This window comes from Carica papaya, chromosome 7, assembly GCF_054855325.1.
Source record: "Carica papaya isolate Zhongbai chromosome 7, ASM5485532v1, whole genome shotgun sequence".
In the NCBI taxonomy this organism is placed as follows: Eukaryota; Viridiplantae; Streptophyta; class Magnoliopsida; order Brassicales; family Caricaceae; genus Carica; species Carica papaya.
Window position 1 is genome coordinate 1,565,028 of NC_142315.1, and position 21,215 is coordinate 1,586,242.

A 21,215-nucleotide genomic window follows, 5' to 3' on the forward strand; every position below is an offset into this window, starting at 1 on the left:
CACGAATGAAATAAATAAAATTCAAAATTCAACATGTATGAAAAGCGACAAACATCTGGCTATTAACCAGGTACCAAATTTTAAAAGAACAAAATATTATCAAATCCTGTATTGAATTACTATACGATACTATCTACTTACCTTTAATTTTTAATATAATTTAGTATAATAAGCGATGCAGGCACCACTACTATCGCTTAACTTTATATATCTTTTCTCGTATAAGAATAAAAACTTTACATATGCACATAAAATGCACCTTCATATTTTGTCCGATCTCTTGTCTTTTTTCAAGTACCAATTTCAAGTTCGAATTTGTAATACGTTATTCATCACCGTTGTTCTAAATAATTAATTTTTTAATTCTAAATGAATCAAATATTATAAATCGATTATTGTTATTTTACAGTATACTATTAAATATAAGATATACATTTTGAATAAAATTTAAATTTTAAATATTTAAATAGAACATTTATAATATATATAATATAAAGCATATTATTTTTAACATTAATTTATCTCATTTGTCAAATCAATCATTATATAAAAAGTGGGGCCCTACCACTTTTTGTTTGATATAACACCGACACTTGGAATGTGTTTATATCCGTGTACATTTGGATTTATATACTATACCTTTCACATTTTGGATTCTTATACCGTATATAATATAACAATATATAATACCCTTTATGTATTTTATAAAAAAAAAACAAATATCATATATAATATAAAAATTCAATAAAAAGAAATTATAATTCTTAAAGATTCATTTTTAAAATAATAATAGTAACATATGAAATTTTTGGGGAATTATTCCACACGTATGTATGTATATATATATATATATATGTAGTAGGAATATAGTTTGATCATATCATGCATGTGGTCCATTTTTATTATAAACACCTAGCGAGTTCTTTCTCATCTTTTGTTCGGTTGGCGGCCATGCCAAAATTAAGAACCGTGTTCTAATCATATATACACGTAATACATATATATATATATATGTATATATGTGTATGTGTATGTGTATGTGTATGTGTATGTATGTGTATATATGCAAAGCTTTCAAATTCTTCTTCTTTCAGCCGGGAAGGCGAAACTAAAAATTAAATCAACTTACATCATACCCACGTGGTCTTATACTAGTTAGTTTTAAATCGATGTGCCACCAAGCTAGATAGAAACAAATTGCACCTATATTATATATATATATATATATATATATATGTATTGATGCAATTCCTAAATAATTAAATGAATAGTATATTGTTTATATATTTTTTCAAAGTATGAATTTAATTTATTAAATAAAAATTTATTATCTTTTAATTAAATTTATTGTATAAAATTAAAAATACTCACAACACTATTTATAAAAAAAATATAACTCTTTGTAAACCTATAAAAAGTAAATTATTATTATAAAAATATATAATTCTTAGTAAATATACAAAAAAAAATTATTAATATTTAATTAAAAAAATAATATATAAAAATATATATATTATTATTTTTTCTCTCACATTGAGTTAAATTATAAATAGATTTGAATTTTTGAATATGAAAATTATTTAAAACTCTAATAAAAAATATATTATTCTCCGTAAACAGAAAAATAAGTATATTTTTTTATTATTTTTGTATTAAGGTTAATTATAATTTTTGGAAAGAATTGAACTAGTAATATAGAGATTTTAAAATTATAATATATAAATATATATATATATAATTAAGAATTTCAAGTTAAATTTTTATATTGGTTTAAAAAATTAAAGGTAAATTAAATTAACCATTGACCAATTGGAAAAGGGTAAGTATAATTTTTTTTTTTTAATCTAATGAATATAAAATTCCAAAATATAAGAAAAGTAAGTGTAAATAATATTTTCTTGAGTGGTTGATTATTAATTATATTTTGACAAAATGAAAAGAATAATTTGGTGGAAAGTCACTTGTCAATTAATTAATTAACTATTAATCTAAATTAAACAAGTAATTAATTAAGATTCCCACCACCTAATTAATTATATGAGATAAGCCTCTTCCATCTTTGTCAATTGGTCACTGTAATTCCAATATGATGATGATGATGATTGTTTACATACATTTTTACAACTTTATTATATATATATATAAAGACATCGCTACAAAATAATATATACTTATATTAAAAATATAATAAATTATTATTATTGGAACATCTTCATAAGCATTCCATAATATAATCATGCTTTGAATTGAAAGTGATAGGAAATCGAGAAGAGATCATGCACCATATAAATTAAAGTGTATGTATATACATATATATTATTATTAATTATAAAGATATCTATATAATATATATATATATATAAGCATTTATTATATTAAAAATATAAAGACTCTTGAAAAAAAATGAACATTATACACGAAATGATGAACAACCAATTTCCCACCAGCAGACTTTATTAACCATTTTTCTCATGCTGTACATATATATATATATATTTTATATATATATGTACCCAATAAACTTCTATATTATTCTCATTATTATTATGATCATTTTTTTCAAAAAAAAAAAAAACTGAACCCAGATCCAGATATTGCGAACCAGAGATGATGATGAAGATGACGATGACGAAATTACACTGATTCACATAACGGTGCAGCCTTGAGAATTCTCTTCACAAAAATAATCACATCTGTTGACGTTATAACACGGCCTGTACGCGCCGCCGCCGCCGCCCCAGCTGTCAAACACCGGCCTACCGAACGTCTCGTAGCATGGCGGCGGTGGTGCTCCCCAACCATGACCATGGTAGCACGGCTCACAACACGCTTGGAACACTTGCGGCGGCGGGAATGCCGGAACGGGGACCGGCCCCGGTTTGGGCTCCGGCGGCTTTTCCTTTGGCTTCTCTGCCGCTGGCGGAGCTTTAGGCTTCTCTGCCTCTTTTGGCTTATCAGCAGCTGGCGGAGCTTTAGGCTTCTCTGCCTCTTTCGGTTTTTCCGGCGCCGGTTTTGGCTTCTCCGCCTCTTTGGGCTTTACCAGCACCGGCTTTGGCTTCTCAGCCTCCTTAGGCGGCGCCGGTTTTGGCTTCTCTGCCTCTTTTGGCTTCTCCTGCGGAGGTTTGGGCTTCTCTGCTTCTTTAGGTTTTTCCGGCGCCGGTGCCGGTGCAGGTTTAGGCTTTTCCGGCTCTTTGGGTTTTGCCGGCGGTTGAAGAATCTCAATGCTCTTGATGGCTCCGCCTCCTTTGCAGCAAAGCTTGTCTCTGATCTTCTCCGGACTGCAACAAACGACTGTGATTCTCACGGTGTTGGATTTCTCATCGTAGACCTGGTCCCTTATTTCTCTCGTTCATAAAAACATCAACTCAGTCTATTTCCATTAATACAAAATATCAACGAAGAACATGAAGACGATGAAGAAACTCACGAGGAAATTTGCAGAGAACTTTCTTGACTTTCTTGCAGCACTTGTAGCACTGCAAATCTACCTTCAGCACCATTACTGTCACCTGCCCCATTAATATAATAGATACATATGATTCAAAACCCAGAAAAGATACAGTCATATAAAGGTATATAATTGATTAATACTGTTATGTCACTGTTGATAGAGAGCATAGATAGGTATAAAAGAAACAATCTGCAGAGGTCAAGAATCTTCTGGTTCAGATTCTGACATGAGAAAGTAAAAAAGATAAGATCATGATATTCAAAAACAAACAAGAACCCAGAAAAATCACCCACCACCCAAGAAAAGAAAATTTAATAAAACGTAAGAAGAAAACAGATTACCTTCTCCGCCATGGCTGTTGTATCTGAGATCTAAACCTTGACGAAAATCAAGCTGGAGGAAGAAGAAAGAGTGAAGAGCAGAAAGGGCTGGAGTCTTATAAACGAAGCTAAGAACTGAAGTGCATATTTATGAGAACGAGAGTTTGGTCCAGCACTGAATCTAACCAATGAGAATTTGACACCTGGTAACCGACGTTGAATCTCCTGCGATCATCTGGTCATAATTCCACGTGAGATTGCTGACTCTTTAATCTTACCATTCGGTGCAGTTCTGGCTGGCTTCGATTGACCCACCTCACCTCCTCACTATTAAATATTAATTAATTAATTAATTAAATGATTTATAATTAAGAAAATTAATTATAATTAAGGTGGTAATTAAGTATATATATATATATATATACACGTTATGAAGTGTATGTAATTATGGGACATGTACGCCCACATGGCAACCATACATGTGTCCAAAGAGACCAGTGCCACTCATCTTTAGTACAGTTTTTGTTCTTCGAAGTTTTTGTCTTCATTTCTTTAGTCTCTCTGCATGGGAGAAGAAGCCTCCCGTTGTTTCTGAAACTTGGGAGATGCTCACTAAAGTAACATTATACAAAAATATATACGTATATATCTTATTATAAATCTATGTACTCACACACACGTTACCTTTCCCATGCTATACATATATATCGACACATGAATGTGAAACTGGGAATGGTTGATTAAATCAGCATCAGTTTGTATAATTATATATAACTATATACCTAAAGTTGGTCATGTCATTATATTATAACTAATAATACCTTTTTATTTATTTATTTATATAAAAAAATATTTTTTTAATTATTTCGAATATTAGTTGAATTCGACGTTAAATTTTACGCGATATCTAACGTGACATTAAAAAAATTATTGTCAAGTTTCAGTCACAGACATCGCCCGTTTTCTCCCGATTTCTCTCCGATTATGATATTTAACTAATACTTAAATTAACGAGAGAAAAAAGATGGTTATAAATTTTTGATTAATATGAAAAAAATAAAAATAAAAAATACTAAAAATACATTATTATTTTACCCAAAAAGAAAATATCAATTATATCTTATTGTATAATATATATATATATATATTGAGGAAGTAGTCTTCCCCAATTGGACATCACATGTTCAAAATGTGAGAAGTGTACATCATGCAATTATGTATATATAATAATAGAGACTGTGTGATTGGTTTAAGTTGTACTATAAACAAAAATTCCACAAGGAAGCATGTGCTGAAGTGAAGGCATATACATATATATACACACACACATGTACATACATATATATATATATACATGTGAGTACAGGGCATTGGGGCCTGTTTGGCAAAAAGAACAAGTAGATTTCTGCAGTGGATTTTGTGTCCTATCAATACTTATACCTCTACCTCATGGGTTATACAAGCTTAAAAAAGCCCAACTGAACCCATTTATCAATTTTTCAATAATTAAATTTCTCAAAGCATATATATATACATATATATATATATACACACATATATATATTGAGGTACCCCACTAGACCTAACAACTTAGGACCAGTGTATGGGGGAAATGGCAAAGGTAGTGTTTGGTGAAATTAGGAAGATGAAGAATTGGCTTTTCGCTTTTATTTCAAGATTCTTAAACAGCAGCCTTCTGTACTACTCCTTTATATCCACAGTATACATGTTTCGATCTGGATCGTAAAATATAATTAATTAGATCGAAATGTATTTGATTAAATACAGTTCGATTTGATTTTTAGTCCAATCGTAGGAGGATCGAAACTTTTAATCGAACAAGACCCTTATACTTTCTTATTTAATCTTCTGTCTGATTCAGTTCAATTTAGTTTTGATCCGACCAAAAACCCTAACTATTAGTATTAATACTATTATGTTATAGTATTAAAACAACAAAATTATAAAGATAGTTAACTTGAATTACGTAATAACAATATCACTAAATGAAGTTTACTAAGACGTATTAAGAAACTGTACGAAAGAAAAAACCCTAATATATATACGTCATAAACCAAATTTTCACGAACTTATAACTATAAAATAAACTTCTCTCGATTCTCAATTCGTAATAAGCAAAACAAATATTTGTTACACATGTCCCTATATATACATATTCTTAACCCATTTAATGATACTATATATACTTCATGGATATATGGATATAAAATATAAATAAAATTTTATGTTTAAAGAGTAATAAATTATATGAGACATGACTTTCCAAAAGATGATTTTTATTATTAGTGAATCCTCTGGCTATACTTTTTGGAACTTGTAATGAAGTGTTTGTGTTCGTATTTTGTGCATGAATGTGTGTGTATATATATATATATGTATGTATGTATGTATGTATTAATTCAAACCTAAAAATCATTCATATAAAATTTAATATGATTCCTTTTTTGAAAACTATAAAAAAAAAAGCTTTAAGAATTAATATATAGTTTGTATTTTGGAATATGTGTGAACCCATAAATATTCAGTTTACCCAAGAAAAAATATATATATATATACATATACACATATATATTTGTCTTCATTGAGATTCTTCTTTTTTCTGTTCTTTAATTTTCTTTTCCCCATTGAGATCATATATGTATACATATATACATATATGTCATCACCAACTTGCTCACGTCGATCCACAAATATCAATCAAACCTTTTAATGTTTTTGTTTTTCTCATGCACGATGATGGTGATGACAATTCTTATCCCTACACGTGGCACTCAACGACTGGTCGGTGATATTAAAAAAAAGGGTCCCACTTGATTCCTCTTCTGAGTCTTTTGGAGATCCTGATAGGCTTACCAGGCCGACCATAGAATTGGGCCTGGAATCCGAAACTGTGGGTTCCATTCAAATTATTGTCCCCTTTCGACATAGTGGTTGCACATAATTTCTGTGCACCACAAAATTTCCTTCAGAAAAAAAAAAAACTAATAATAAAAAACAAAAAAGTGTGTTTATATATATTATATATTTTTATTGAGTAAATAATTAAATAATAATAATAATATTTTATCTAATTTTAAAAAATTATTTTGTATATCTTTATTGAATATAAATATTATTTTATTTTAATCCGTTCATAATCTATCTCGGAACTTTTAAAAAAAATTATTTTTATTATAAAAGTATACAAAATATTTAAAATAAGTGTAAGAGAATTACTTAATTTATTAATATATTAATTAAATTAAATTTTAATAAATTTATTATATTTATTTAATTTAGACAGTTATAATAAAATAATATTTTATTTAATTTTAAAATTATTTTTTATATCTTTATTAGGTATAAATAATATTTCATTTCAATTAATTCATAATTCATTTCTATTATACACGTTTAAAAAAAGTACAAGATAAATATTTAATTCATTAATGTGTTGATTAAATTACAGTAATTAAATTTCAACGAGTTTATTAAAATTTTAAAATAAAGTAAATATACATATGAAATGTATATGTTTTCGTGATTGCTTTTTCGTGGGGTCTAATATAAATTAAATTAAAAAAAAAAAAAAAAGATAGTTGATAAGTTTTTCTTTTAGTACCTTTTGTTTTTCCATACTACAAAAGTATGAAGCAAGATTTTGGCTTTGCTTCCCTGTATATAGAAACAGCAAGGTATGTATGTATATGCTTTCCAAATTTATTAAAAAAATATATTATTTTATGGGTTAAGTATGTATTTTTAAAATATAAAATTATGAATGTAATTTTACTTTTAAAATTTTAATGTGACCCATAATATATACATTTTTTAAAGTGGTCACATTGCATAATTTTGGCATTTACCATGGTGGGGCTTGATTTTTGGGTGATTTAATGTGAAAATTGAATATATGGGTATGTTTGATATGGTAGTACGTACGTGTGTATATGTGTATATATGTATATATATGTATATATATGTACATATATGCACATGTAATTTACCAATCAATTGTATGTACATTAATGGATTTTTCCACCATAATAGATCCCGCCCACCATGCTTTCATTACACATATAGTACGACAATGATCCATCGTACACCCTTCAACATAGGGTAACTGTAATTATATATATATATATATGTATATATAGGATAGTAACTTTAAAAAAAAAAAATAATAAATTAAAAATATAATAAATTATATAAACCCATCATGTTCTAAATAAATAAGTGCTAATTTGTAATAACATTATAATATTATACTAGTTAATATTTTATTTAAATAAAATTTATGAATTCAAATATTACCTAAAATATAAATTTTTATAATAATATTATACAATATTTTTATATTTTATTTAAAATTTATAAATTTAAATATTATTAAAAATATAAAATTTTTTATTTTAGGATTAGTAATAATTAAAATTTTAATTTATTAATATATTAATAAAATTGTATTGGTTTATCATATTTTTAGATAAAAAAATTATTATAAAAGGACACTTTTTTTTAATTAGACCCATTATGTTAATAATAATATAAAATTATTATATATATGTACATAAAATTATTTAATATATTTATTATATGTAAGCTAAATAAATATAAAATTATTTATCTTTTTTTTAAAAAAAAAGTTAAATTATTAAAAAAAGAAGTGATATACATTTTTTTAACCCATAAAGAAGTGATTACATTGAGATATATAATAAGATATGGATGGTGTATATATATATATATATATATATATAGTTGGACCACCCCATAAAGATAAAAAAGAAATAAAAGGGAAAATGTAAGGGCAAATTATGAGACAGTTGGTCAGCTATGGGACATATATGTATATGTATTACACTGCATTAAACAACTCCACGTCAGATCTTCAGAATTTTCTCCCCTTACTTAAATGCTCTTCTTCTTCTCCTTCCTCCTCTCCAGCTCTTAATTCAAAAACCCAAAGAAAAAAGAAGAACAGAGAGGAGAAGAGAGTGAAGGTCAAGTGTTTGATATTCTGCCTGAAACAAAATCTACAACTCTTGCAGAAACAACTTGTTTTCTCTTCAGTACCCGGACTTGAAGAGTAGAAATAACTTCAATAGCTCAAACAACAGACATGGGTGAGGTAATTTACTTGGCATTAATCTCTACTTTCTTCTTTTTCAGTTTCAGATTCTTCCACTGTTTGGAACCTTTTTTTCTTTTGTTCCAAACTTGAATATACCCAGATCATTATCAGCTGATTAAACTAAGTTTACTCCACAGTGTGTTTAGATTCTAATCTCTAATGGGTGGTGAATTTCTAAACTGAGTGTGTTTATTGTTGGGTTGGTAAAGGAGAAGAAAGAGGAGAAAAAGGAGGAGGAAAAGAAAGAAGAAGTAAAAGAAGAAAAGAAAGAAGAAGTGCCGCCAGAGATTGTTCTCAAGGTTGATATGCATTGTGAAGCTTGTGCGAGGAAAGTTGCAAGAGCCTTGAAAGGATTTGAAGGTTTCAATTTTGCTTAACCCCTCTTTTTCTTTTATTAAAATTCAAAGCTTTAATCTCTTGCATCATTAGTTGATGAACATTTTTTATTTGTCTTGGAAACTGTGGGGTCTATAAACTGATTATTATAACCATATAGTTACCTATATAAAAAGATTATATATGAGGTGATGCCTTTGAAAAGCTAATGTTTATTCATATTCATATCTATTTTGGGGGGAAGGAAAAATGAATACTTTGTAATGAAACATGAATGAAGTCTTCAAACCTCAGTCCTCACCTACCATGAAAAGAATGGGATTTTGTTTAGTTGATTAATTAATTAAGATATGTATTAACTTGGCTTGTTTGATATTTAACAGGAGTTGAAGATGTAACTGCAGATAGCAAAGCTAGTAAAGTGGTGGTGAAAGGGAAAGCCGCAGACCCCATAAAGGTCTGTGAGAGGCTACAGAAGAAAAGTGGAAGGAAAGTTGAGTTAATTTCACCATTGCCAAAGCCACCAGAGGAGCCCAAAGAAGAACCCAAAGAACCCAAAGAAGAAAAGAAGGAAGAGGTAATTAATCAATTAATCATCCCTAAATACAGAGATTTTTTCAGTGTTATTAATGATTCTTAATCATGATTTTAGAGTTAAAAAAAGAACAAAGCTTGAGTCAGCACAGCACCCACCATCCAAAGAGTAATTATTAGGTGTCTTGACTATAAACGTTTTGAAACATTCTTGATTGGTTCATTTTAAATCTTCCTCAAAAAAGTTTTGGAACAAACCATAAAAACATATCAATTGCATTTATAATGTGTATTTGGTTTGACTAGAAAATAAGTGATAAAAATGTGAGCTTTGACATTGTTGTCTTATAATCTGGAAAAAAAAAAAAAACATTTTGCAGAGAGTTTCTAACTAATTTGTGCTCTCTGAAAAACACCATTTGTAAATTTTTCTACCAAAACCCACATTGAGTCTCAAATTTTGACCCACAAAAAGGTTTTGATATTGGTGTAGTAGGCTTTTGGTGATTAAAGGAAGACAGGTTATAAGATAGGCAAAACCTTAAAGAGTAAATGGACCCCAGAATTGCTTATACAGTGAATCTTGTGACTGCTGTTTCAATGCTGACATTGAAAGTAACAAAACAAAATAGCAGTAACCAATAGGGCACGTCTTACAAGGAGAGCAAAAGACACTGTTTAGGGCTTTGACCCCACTTCCCACAGCTTGATGTACTCAAATCTGCAATAATGGGGTCCAGCATTTTGGTACCCTGATCTAAATTTGCAAAGAATTCAAAAGAAAAGATAGAGAACATGAAAACCTTTTGTATTTATCGCTTGGATTTTATATACATATTGAAATGGATACCAGTTGAGAAAGACATTATCTTACCAATTGTGTTTTACTGCATGTAGTGTTACAGAAATGCTTCTCCTTGTGCATGAACAGATAAGATTCAGTGGAACTTACTGTAATTGAGCAAGTAGTACAAGGTTTAAGAAATTTAAACAGTGGGTTACAAAAAATTTGAAGTCTGTGTCACACAATCTTACACGTGTCTTAAGAACGGAAAAATCTATGATAATTTTGAATTGTTTCGTGGTAATTCAGTAAATTTCTAGTGATTGAAGTTACTGAATCATATTGAAACAATAAACTTTAGCTGGACACAGTGTCTTGTAGACACCAGAGTAGAACCTGTGTAGAAATTAGAACAGTCTGTCTTTGTTTCCATAGTTGTTAAAAGATAACATAGACTAACAAGAACAATGCCCAACCCAAGGACTGATAAGGAGTTGATAAGTACTTGGGCCAACAGATTAGATGAAAGCACAAAGTAGGGCAGCCTGTTCTATTTCCATTATTTGTCAACCCAACCCCCTGCCTTTCTTGGGTTTTGGGTCTGTCAGTTTCTTTTCTCAGTTTCTGCATATTCATCTAGATGGTAATAATGGACTTTGGTGAAATTATATGTCGTGTGTAGATGATACTTCTTGATTTTAATTACAAGATGATTACCATAATCAAGTTCATGACAAGTGATTATATAGATTTTTAGTTATTATTAGTGTTCTCTATTACCAGTACATTGATTAAATTTTTGTGGCAGCCTCCTGCTGTTGTAACAGTTGTGTTAAAGATTCGGATGCATTGCGAAGCATGTGCTCAAGTTTTGCAGAAGCGTATAAGAAAGATCAAAGGTATGCAAAGTATTATGTTATTAAATGAAATCACATTATTTAGATGTGAAGAATCCCTGTCTAAAACCCTAAAAAACAATGACCGAGGCCAGTACTAAGAAGAGTTTTGTTCATCAATAATTTGGACTTGAGTAAGATAAAAATTATGCTTGAGTTTTGTTCGGCAGAATTTCTAGTGGTGTGTAAGTCTATTTCAGAGTTATGTATTATGTGAACCTAAGTCGAGCAAAAAATTCTATTTACATGTGAAAGCGTGGTGTTCAAAATATAACATAAATGCTACAAGAGGTTATTTTTATCTGTTTAAGCTTTTAAGAAAAATAATTCGATAACCAATAGAATGAAATCGGAGTTTACTTCAGGTGTAGAATCAGTGGAAACAGATCTGGGAAATGATCAAGTAATAGTGAAAGGCATAGTAGATCCTGCAAAGCTTGTTGATGATGTGTACAAGAAAACCAAGAAGCAAGCTTCCATAGTAAAAGATGAGGAGAAGAAGGAAGAGGAGAAGAAAGAAGAGAAGAAGGAGGAACCCGAGAAAGCAGAAGAAAAGAAAGAAGCTGAAGAAGCCAAAGAAGAAGATGACAAGAAGATGGACATCAAACGAAGCGAATACTGGCCATCAAGAAACTATGTGGAATTTGCTTATGCAGTTCCGGATCAAATTTTCAGTGATGAGAACCCACATGCATGCTCTGTCATGTAAGAGCAACCAAAGCAGCAAAACTGGTTTTGTGTCGTTTCCGCAATTTAACTCTCCTAATGACCAAGATTCCAGGCAATTTTCTATGTAGCTATATATGTGAGATAATAAGATGGTGGAGCAAACAAAATCATGAATCTGTGCCATTGTTAATTACTTAACATCTTGTATGCATGACTATAGGTCTTGTTCTCATCTGTAATTTTAGGATTTTTGAATATGTAATCTTTAGTACTTTAATTCCAAGAAGCTGTATAATTAATAAACTACCTTGGCCTCTGTTCTTGTCACTCTTTAAGTGAGAATTACTGATTTAAAATTTTAAATGATCAAATCTGTTCTACTCCTCTACTTTTAACCACCTGAGTTTAGTGCTCGTAAATGGTACCAAATTAAAACGAGATTTGCTTTTAGCGACAGCAATGTAAATCACTACACATACGTATGTCCAAACGATATAGATGTGAATCTCCTGATTATCCTCCCAACGAAACATAAATCTAAGCGGATTTACCCTATCAGGACCAAGTTATGAGGCAAGAACTTATAACTTTACTACCATATTAAACTTTATGATCTTCGAAAGATTAGCCTAACATATATACCAACCATTACAGATTCTTGTAGTAGTATTTTGTTGGTCTGAGATTAGATTTAATAATAGGATTGGAAAGAAGAACTGGGTATTTGCTGTCTAATGAGATTGTTGAAGTGGTGATATTTTGACAGCAGCCATTCCAGGTGGAGAAAATTTATATTTGCATTCATTTGGGTGGAGGGTGGTGGACCTTGGAAGAATCTGAGGAGTTAAATTTGAAATTATGTGTTTGGAAATATTAATGGGTGGTGAAGAGTATTTTATTTGAAATGGTTGGATTTTCAAAGAAAATCATTTTGACAGAACCTGAAATTGTGGTGTATGGCACCTTTGCCATTCAACTTCAAATCCAACCCACACACCCCAAAGTTTCAATCCTGTGGAGGCTCTTTCAGTATAAATACCCAGAAGCCATGGCCACCGAGTTGAGATGCCTTTGGTCCATATTCTTCGTTACTTCATACATACACGTTAAAATCATAACTCAATCTTTTAACGAGAATAGACAATCGTGCATAGTCTAATGTAAACTCAAAATATCTTTTGCAGAGCCGAAAAAGTACCATTACCTAATCCAACTTAAACTCAAGATCTCTTATAAAAAGGCGAGAAATACTATTATCTAATTCTAATATAGTTGGAACTCCATGCGCAAAGAGAAAGTTGTTGACTTTTTAGCTTGTACTGGAAAAAGGTTTATATTTACTTGATACCCATGTCATCTAGTGGGAAAAGACAGGCTAAATTCGATGAAAAGTCTGTCAAGCCATATATATATATGTGTGTGTGTGTGTATTTACATGTATACGTGGGTGTTTAAGAAAGTAAAATGGTTGGACCACAAGGGCATTGTTGTACTGAGCAAGAATTTGAGCTCTAGCAGGGAATGTAACATCATAGGCATGGTCCATGGACAATGGTGGGCTGCAAATATAGGCCAAGGCTCATAGTGAAAAGTGAAAGAGTAGATTTTATCGTTTATATATGTGGTATATATGCATCTCTGGAGGATCTTTGGCTATGCATCCACGTACAATATATCATATATATATATATATATATATATAGAGAGAGAGAGAGAGAGAGAGTGTGTAGCCGAAGGGGAGGATTCTTTTGAGTTTAGATTCATGCCCATTAACTAATTCTTCTGATATAGGAAGGTCCCAAGTCTCAATACAGATATACATATATATATATATTGTATAGCTCCAGTTATCATGGATTCTATGGCATGTCCTACTGTTTCTTTTAGGTCTTAATATTTTTCGCTCCAAAAAAAAAAAAAGTTACCACAGAATTATTAAGATGAAAAAGTAGGTTGGCCCATGCAGGTCTCGAACCTGCGACCTTCGCGTTATTAGCACGACGCTCTAACCAACTGAGCTAATAGGCCAGCTGTTTCCAAGAGGCTATAAATCTTTAATTATCCTAAATACGTAGTTTCTCTGCGTACATATATATATATAACTTGCTAATTTTTTTTTTAAATAATTAAATTCGGAACTTTCGCAATTAATGATTAACTAATAACTATCTAAGTATATATAGCTTTAACTAAAATTTGCTTTGGCTTGATATGTATATATATATATATATATATGTGTATATGTATATATGGGACGTAGATAGATGCTACCATTTCCTCCATGATATATAATTTGTTTAGCACGTAACTCCATTGAAAATTTTCTCATATATGTCATGGATTTCAATGTCTCAAGTGTGAAATCTTCTTTATAAAGATTACATATATGTGTGTGTATATATATATATATAAGTATCTCGTCTTTTATAATTATTGCTCATTTGGCGGCCAGTTCTTATCATATGATGGTGTCAAAAAGAAATTATTACGTCTTTCTGAATTTTTTCATTACTTTTGATGGAAAGCATTTTCTACCGCCTTGTAATTGCAAAGTGAAACATATATATATATATATATATACACACATATACACACACACACACACATATGTATACACGTGTGTACAAACATTACATTGTTTTTTATATTATCTTCAAATATTTGAATTATTTTTTTTATTAGTTCCTACTCTTTTGATTTATTTACTTCAAAAATATATATATATGCATATAATTAAATTACTAATTTAGCATTTAGAACTTTATATGTATATATAGTTATATTAATCTAGTATTTAAAACTTTATACATAAGCACAAATACAAACGTATATGTATACAAGCTTTTATCCACCTATATATATATATATATATTTTTTTTTTAAGAATGTTGAAATTAATTCCTTCATCTAAGTAAAAATTTAATTTGAAATTCTAAATCGATACCTTATACTTTTTAAGTAGTTTATATATTTGGAATCTAAATATTAATACTTAATTTGAATATAATAAATAAAGTAATTTAAATAAATATTTTTTTATCAATAACTTTATACTAATCAATTGAATATCGATTAATACGTAATTATTCAAATATTATTTAAAAATAATTTTTTTATTAAAATAAAATAAAATATTTCGAATGTTCGTAAAAGTTTGTATTCTCACAAAATTTCAGTAGTTCGAGGATGAATTATTCTATTTGTGTATGACAAAAAGAATTAATGAGTTGATAAATATTTACCCTTATGATATAATAGTTTGTATATTTTGTCATTAATATATATATATATATATATAGTTTGTAGATTTGATATGGATGGGGTCAATGGAGGATAATATTGAAAATGGGTCCCGGCGGCCACTAAGAACGATGGGCGCATGAGGATCAGACTGCTGCGTGGTGGGCTGATCTCCATCCACCCTTTCCAAAGTCTACCCTCTCAACTTCTACTTCTCCACTATTTCCATGTATATATATATATATATATATATATATATATACATGGAGGCAATGTTTGAATTCTAAAATTTTTAATTTTATGTAATATTTCTATTTATTCACATAAAAAAAATGTGTATTTTTTTTTTATGATTATTAATATATACATTGTATGTGATAGAATTTAGTCACATGCCTTTTATTTATATAATACAAGATTATTTTCATTTATTTATATAGAAAAATAAATATTTAAATTTGTTATAATTATTTTAAAAATAAATTTATAAATTAAAAAATATTTAATACTTTATTGATAGAAAGAATATAAATTTTACAACACTTAAAAGTTAAAATTTCGTACTCCAAACCCATTATGCATTAGTTTATTAAAATTAATAAATATTATTATTATTATTTTTACCTTACGTTGATCTTATTTTCTGTTTTCGTTTTATATTCGTATTTTTATTATAAATTAATTAAAGTTTTAATTTTTAATATTAATTAAATCAAGTTTAATTATTAAGATATTAGTCTATTATAAATTTTTCAAGAATAATTAAAAGGATTATTATTACAATTAATGAGATTTCAATTTACTTGGCCTTTACTTATTTATATGAAATAATACTTTACCATGAATTAATTTATTAGTATTTAACAGTCACTTAAGACTTAATTAGGTTGGTTTAAAAATTAATAATAAAAAAATTAACCTTAAAAAAGTGCTAATGCAAATCATAATTCAAGATTACACAGTCATTATTCAAAACTCTGCGTTTCATTCATTCGTTTGTTATAAAATTTAAAAAAAAAAAAAAAAGAAATGTTAAACGTACCACATGGCTGCCACGTGGATCCCACTTCTTTTGTCTCCTTTCCACACAACCCCAGGAGAACACAAGCTTCTCGTTCGACGTGGCACCTACTTGTCGGAAACTTAACGGCGTCGTTACTCGTTCACCTCGCGAACCGAGGGTCTGTCGTCTGACGGCGTTTTCTGATCCGTCACGAGTGGGGCCCGTAATTCCATCGCGGAACAACCAAGTGGGCCCCGGAACGGGTCTGGCGTTTGTCAAAACTGCAGCCGAAGTGTGCCAGACGCCCAGAGGCACGTGACGCTCACACGCGCGGAAAATTAAGCAAAGGGCCGATGTCTTTTAAAAACTTAAATAAACAAACAAACTCCCTCCACTTAATCATATCATCTTTATACTAATCCCCTTTTTTGCTGCAAGCGTAGGTTGTGACGTCATGCAGGCGTGAATTGACGGATTTGTCCTCCGTCATAATTACGTTAAAAATAATTTATTTCACACTTTTTAATTAAAATATTATCTTTAATAACTAAATAATTTATTGTGAAGTGTACGTACCCAATAAAATATACTTATTCAAGACAAATATTTCCAAAATTATTAAAAATTCGAGGGTATTATAGTAATTAACACAAAGGGTCAATTACAAGTCTTCAGAGTCTACAAAGAGAAGTGAAACCGAAGAAGACAAGGGCATTTTCGTCTTTCCACATTCCTTCTCCTCCATTTGTACCCAGCACTCTCTGTCCAACATATAAAACCACGACTCTTGCAGAACTAATAATTCACAGACAACACGGACAGAGATAGGTGGAAGATAAAACAGAAGGCTCTCTTTCACATCAATGGCGACCGTGAACCGTACGGACGCAGAGAAGTCGACGGAGGATCGCGAGGGGTGCACCGTTGAAGAAGTAGCTCTGGTTGTGCCGGAGACGGATGATCCCGCCCTGCCTGTCATGACTTTTCGAGCATGGTTTCTGGGTTTAACCTCGTGCGTCCTATTGATCTTTCTCAACACTTTCTTCACGTACCGCACGCAGCCGCTCACCATCTCCGCTATTCTCATGCAAATCGCCGTCTTGCCCATTGGTAGGTTCATGGCCAGGACCCTGCCCAGGAGAGAGTACAGTGTTCTTGGCAGGAGGTTTAGCTTGAACCCAGGGCCGTTCAACATGAAGGAGCATGTTATCATTACTATATTCGCTAACTGTGGAGTGTCTTTTGGTGGGGGTGATGCGTACTCGATTGGTGCCATTACAGTAATGAAGGCTTATTATAAGCAAAGCTTGAATTTTCTATGTGCGCTACTCATCGTCCTCACAACTCAGGTTACTTTCTCACTTTTCTTCTTCCTTTAAGAAAGTTACAGGTCTTTTTGTTGTGGAAAATGGGAAGAGTGAAATATAAATCTAAGGCAGATATGGAAAGTTAATTTTTTTAGTTTAGTGTAAAATTCATGTGCCATCGATACTGTAACTTGTTTTCAAATTAACGAGCTTTTCTTTTTTAAGTTAGTGCATTAATGGCTTTTTTTTTTCCGGATAGTGTGTAAGTTTTTAACAGTTATAATCTCAGTGGACCCATTTAGTTTCAATTTTGAAGTTTTTTTATCTCTTTAGATTTTCTTTTCAAGAACAGATGAGTCTCCCACTTGTTTCGGATATTTACATAAGAATTATTGTCGACTTGTTTGGTTCTCTGTAAAGTTCAGGCTGTTTTTTTTTTTTAATTGAGAAGTTTAATTATTTGTTTTCTTTTTATTGCAGATATTGGGATATGGATGGGCTGGGATGCTGAGGAGGTACTTGGTTGATCCTATCGAGATGTGGTGGCCTGCAAACCTTGCTCAGGTTTCTTTGTTCAGGTCTGTTTTTCTCCTTTGGTCTTCCCAGTTTCCTGTTTGGTTGGTGAGAAAAACGATGGAAAGGAAAAGAAAATTTGAACATTTGAATCTTGGACTCTTTTTTTGTTATGGGTCCCGCGTTAACAAAAAGCACAGCTTTACATCTGGTAATTGAAGTCAACTAGGACTAGTAGGGCTGGATTTTCTGAACTGAGTTAGATAGATTAGGCTTCAAGGGAAATATTAACACTTGCAGACTGTTCATATCGTGAGCAAAGTGCCACCTTTTCTCCTTCTAGATTCTTGTTTGAAAATTTTCTTGGCAAATGGCAGAGTGCATGTTCACTGGTACAGAATCTGCCAAAAAAGGCTGTTTTGCCTGGTTGATGTAGGGTTCTCTGTATGGGCAAGAAGCATAAAACAAAAAGTATATAATATTGTTATCCAGTTGATGATGGAAGGACTTTCTTACTTTTATTTGTGGTTTACAGGAAGAATTTGACTGTGGTTATATTCTCAGAATATCATGGCAACAGGGAATTATTTGGGTCTGGATTACTGACTCTTTTATCAATTCGAGTTGAATTGATTCAATTCTCGGATTGATTGAGTTGGGTTCATAGGTTCAATCAAATCTTAGATCAAACAATCTTTATGAAATATTGGGTTCCTTGTCTTGATCAAGTTAAGAACTTTATTATTGCAGGGCACTTCATGAGAAGGATGACAAATCAAAAGGCTTGACAAGGATGCAATTTTTCCTGATTGTTCTCACAGCAAGCTTCTTGTACTATGCACTCCCTGGCTATCTGCTCCCAATCTTGACATTCTTCTCATGGGTCTGCTGGGTATGGCCTCATAGCATTACAGCTCAGCAGATTGGTTCAGGTTACCATGGACTAGGGATTGGTGCTCTTACCCTTGACTGGGCTGGGATTTCAGCTTACCATGGCAGTCCACTGGTTTCCCCTTGGTCTTCAATCCTCAATGTTGGGGTTGGCTTTATCATGTTTATATACATTATTGTACCATTATGTTACTGGAAATTCAACACCTTTGATGCCAGAAAATTCCCCATATTCTCTAATCAGCTCTTCACCACAACTGGGCATAAATATGACACAACCAGGATCTTAACCCCACAGTATGAGCTTGATGTTAGTGCTTATAATAGTTATGGGAAACTCTATCTAAGCCCTTTGTTTGCCCTGTCAATCGGGTCGGGATTTGCAAGATTTACAGCAACCCTTACTCATGTTGCTCTTTTTAATGGCAGGTATGCCGTTTCACTAAAAGCAATCTACTGCATTTTTTATTTCTTGGATGGTTGCCTTCATTCTTGTTGCTAATCTTGGTCAGCCGAGTTACATACTTTTTGTTTTGTGCAGAGATATTTGGAGGCAGAGCAAATCAGCAATGAAGAATGTGAAATTGGACATCCATTCAAGACTGATGCAAAGTTATAAAAAAGTGCCTGAATGGTGGTTTTTTATTCTGTTAATTGGAAGCATAGTGTTATCCCTGATCATGTCTTTTGTGTGGAAAGAAGATGTGCAGCTGCCATGGTGGGGGATGCTCTTCGCTTTCTTCCTAGCTTGGCTTGTTACACTTCCCATTGGAGTCATCCAAGCAACCACTAACCAGGCAAGCAGCTCAACTTTCTGATCTTTTTTAAACTGTGAACACATTTTGGCAATGTTGTGTATAAGACTACCTATTCTTGGTTGCAGCAACCTGGATATGACATAATAGCACAGTTCATAATTGGGTATATTCTACCAGGAAAACCCATTGCAAACCTGCTTTTCAAGATCTATGGCAGAATCAGCACAATCCATGCTCTCTCTTTCTTATCAGACCTTAAACTAGGGCATTACATGAAAATTCCACCGAGGTGCATGTATGTAGCCCAGGTATCTGCGCATAAGAAATTTATACATCAAAACCGTTAAAAAACATTCCCTTTGGGTTATAAGTAAATGACATTGTGGGTTTTGGTCCCTCCTCTTCAGCTTGTGGGGACTTTAGTTGCAGGTACTGTTAACTTGGCAGTGGCATGGTGGATGCTTGAAAGCATTGAGAACATCTGTGATGTTGAAGCACTGCATCCTGAAAGCCCATGGACATGCCCTAAATACAGAGTCACCTTTGATGCATCAGTAATTTGGGGCTTGATTGGACCACAACGGCTATTTGGACCAAAAGGGTTGTACAGAAACCTGGTTTGGTTGTTTCTCGTTGGAGCTTTCTTGCCTGTTCCTGTTTGGATATTAAGCAAAATATTTCCTGATAAGAAATGGATTCCCTTAATAAATATTCCTGTTATATCATATGGGTTTGCCGGTATGCCACCAGCTACTCCAACAAACATTGCAAGCTGGCTTATTACCGGCACCATCTTCAACTTCTTTGTGTTCCGATACCACAAGAGGTGGTGGCAGAAGTATAACTATGTTCTATCTGCAGCACTTGATGCTGGGACAGCTTTCATGGGAGTGCTGTTGTTCTTTGCTTTGCAGAATGCAGGACATAACCTGAAATGGTGGGGAACAGATATTGATCACTGCCCCCTGGCAACATGTCCTACCGCACCTGGCATTGTAGTTGACAAATGTCCTGTTCATTGAAGATGTGATGCCAGCCAAGGTAGAGATTGTTTTGGTCTTAGGAGTATAAGGAGAAATATCCTGAAGATGGGTATAGAGAAAATTCTATGACTCAGCTTGTTTTGTTCTTTTTCGCAAATTTTGTACATTTTTGGTTAATCAAAATGAAGATGTTCTTCTTCTGGGTCTAACAGCAGAAATTTACTTCTGCCAAAAACAATTTGGCTGTTTGTTGTACTTGTCAATCCTTGACCATTGAATAAGATACTATACCTACTTCACCTCAAGTATTTTGGTTTATAATACTATACCTACTTCACCTCAAGTATTTTGGTTTATAATTTCACTAGCTTTCCTATTATACATTGAGAAATCTGA

General features: G+C 31.6%; 3 protein-coding genes and 1 non-coding gene across 5 annotated transcripts; 2 read left to right on the forward strand and 2 right to left on the reverse strand.

Moving 5' to 3' along the window:
* Positions 1 to 2,425: 2,425 nt before the first annotated feature.
* Positions 2,426 to 3,950, reverse strand: LOC110817970 (Heavy metal transport/detoxification superfamily protein). Of its 2 annotated transcripts, XM_022046697.2 has the most exons (3): positions 3,793 to 3,950; positions 3,428 to 3,509; positions 2,426 to 3,342 (listed from the first exon to the last, which is right to left on the reverse strand). In XM_022046697.2, exons 1-3 carry the CDS (start codon positions 3,802 to 3,804, stop codon positions 2,645 to 2,647), a joined length of 792 nt encoding a protein of 263 aa, XP_021902389.1. In that variant the 5' UTR covers positions 3,805 to 3,950; the 3' UTR covers positions 2,426 to 2,644. The 2 variants fall into 2 exon arrangements, with proteins under 2 accessions (XP_021902389.1, XP_088064213.1); XM_088208087.1 differs by lacking the exon at positions 3,793 to 3,950 and having other exon boundaries at positions 3,428 to 3,764.
* A 4,719-nt stretch (positions 3,951 to 8,669) lies between these two features.
* Positions 8,670 to 12,317, forward strand: LOC110817903 (heavy metal-associated isoprenylated plant protein 7-like). Its single transcript, XM_088207875.1, has 5 exons — positions 8,670 to 8,902; positions 9,115 to 9,265; positions 9,625 to 9,818; positions 11,368 to 11,458; positions 11,821 to 12,317. The coding sequence occupies exons 1-5, from the start codon at positions 8,894 to 8,896 to the stop codon at positions 12,162 to 12,164; spliced, it is 789 nt and encodes a 262-aa protein (XP_088064001.1). The 5' UTR covers positions 8,670 to 8,893; the 3' UTR covers positions 12,165 to 12,317.
* Positions 12,318 to 14,078: 1,761 nt separating this feature from the next.
* TRNAI-AAU (transfer RNA isoleucine (anticodon AAU)) lies at positions 14,079 to 14,152 on the reverse strand. Its single transcript has one exon. It is a non-coding gene; the product is annotated as a tRNA-Ile (tRNA).
* Positions 14,153 to 17,139: 2,987 nt separating this feature from the next.
* On the forward strand, positions 17,140 to 21,124 carry OPT3 (oligopeptide transporter). The gene is made up of 6 exons (XM_022046409.2): positions 17,140 to 17,716; positions 18,155 to 18,252; positions 18,938 to 19,507; positions 19,620 to 19,875; positions 19,962 to 20,144; positions 20,244 to 21,124. The coding sequence occupies exons 1-6, from the start codon at positions 17,231 to 17,233 to the stop codon at positions 20,856 to 20,858; spliced, it is 2,208 nt and encodes a 735-aa protein (XP_021902101.1). The 5' UTR covers positions 17,140 to 17,230; the 3' UTR covers positions 20,859 to 21,124.
* The last annotated feature ends 91 nt before the right edge of the window (positions 21,125 to 21,215 follow it).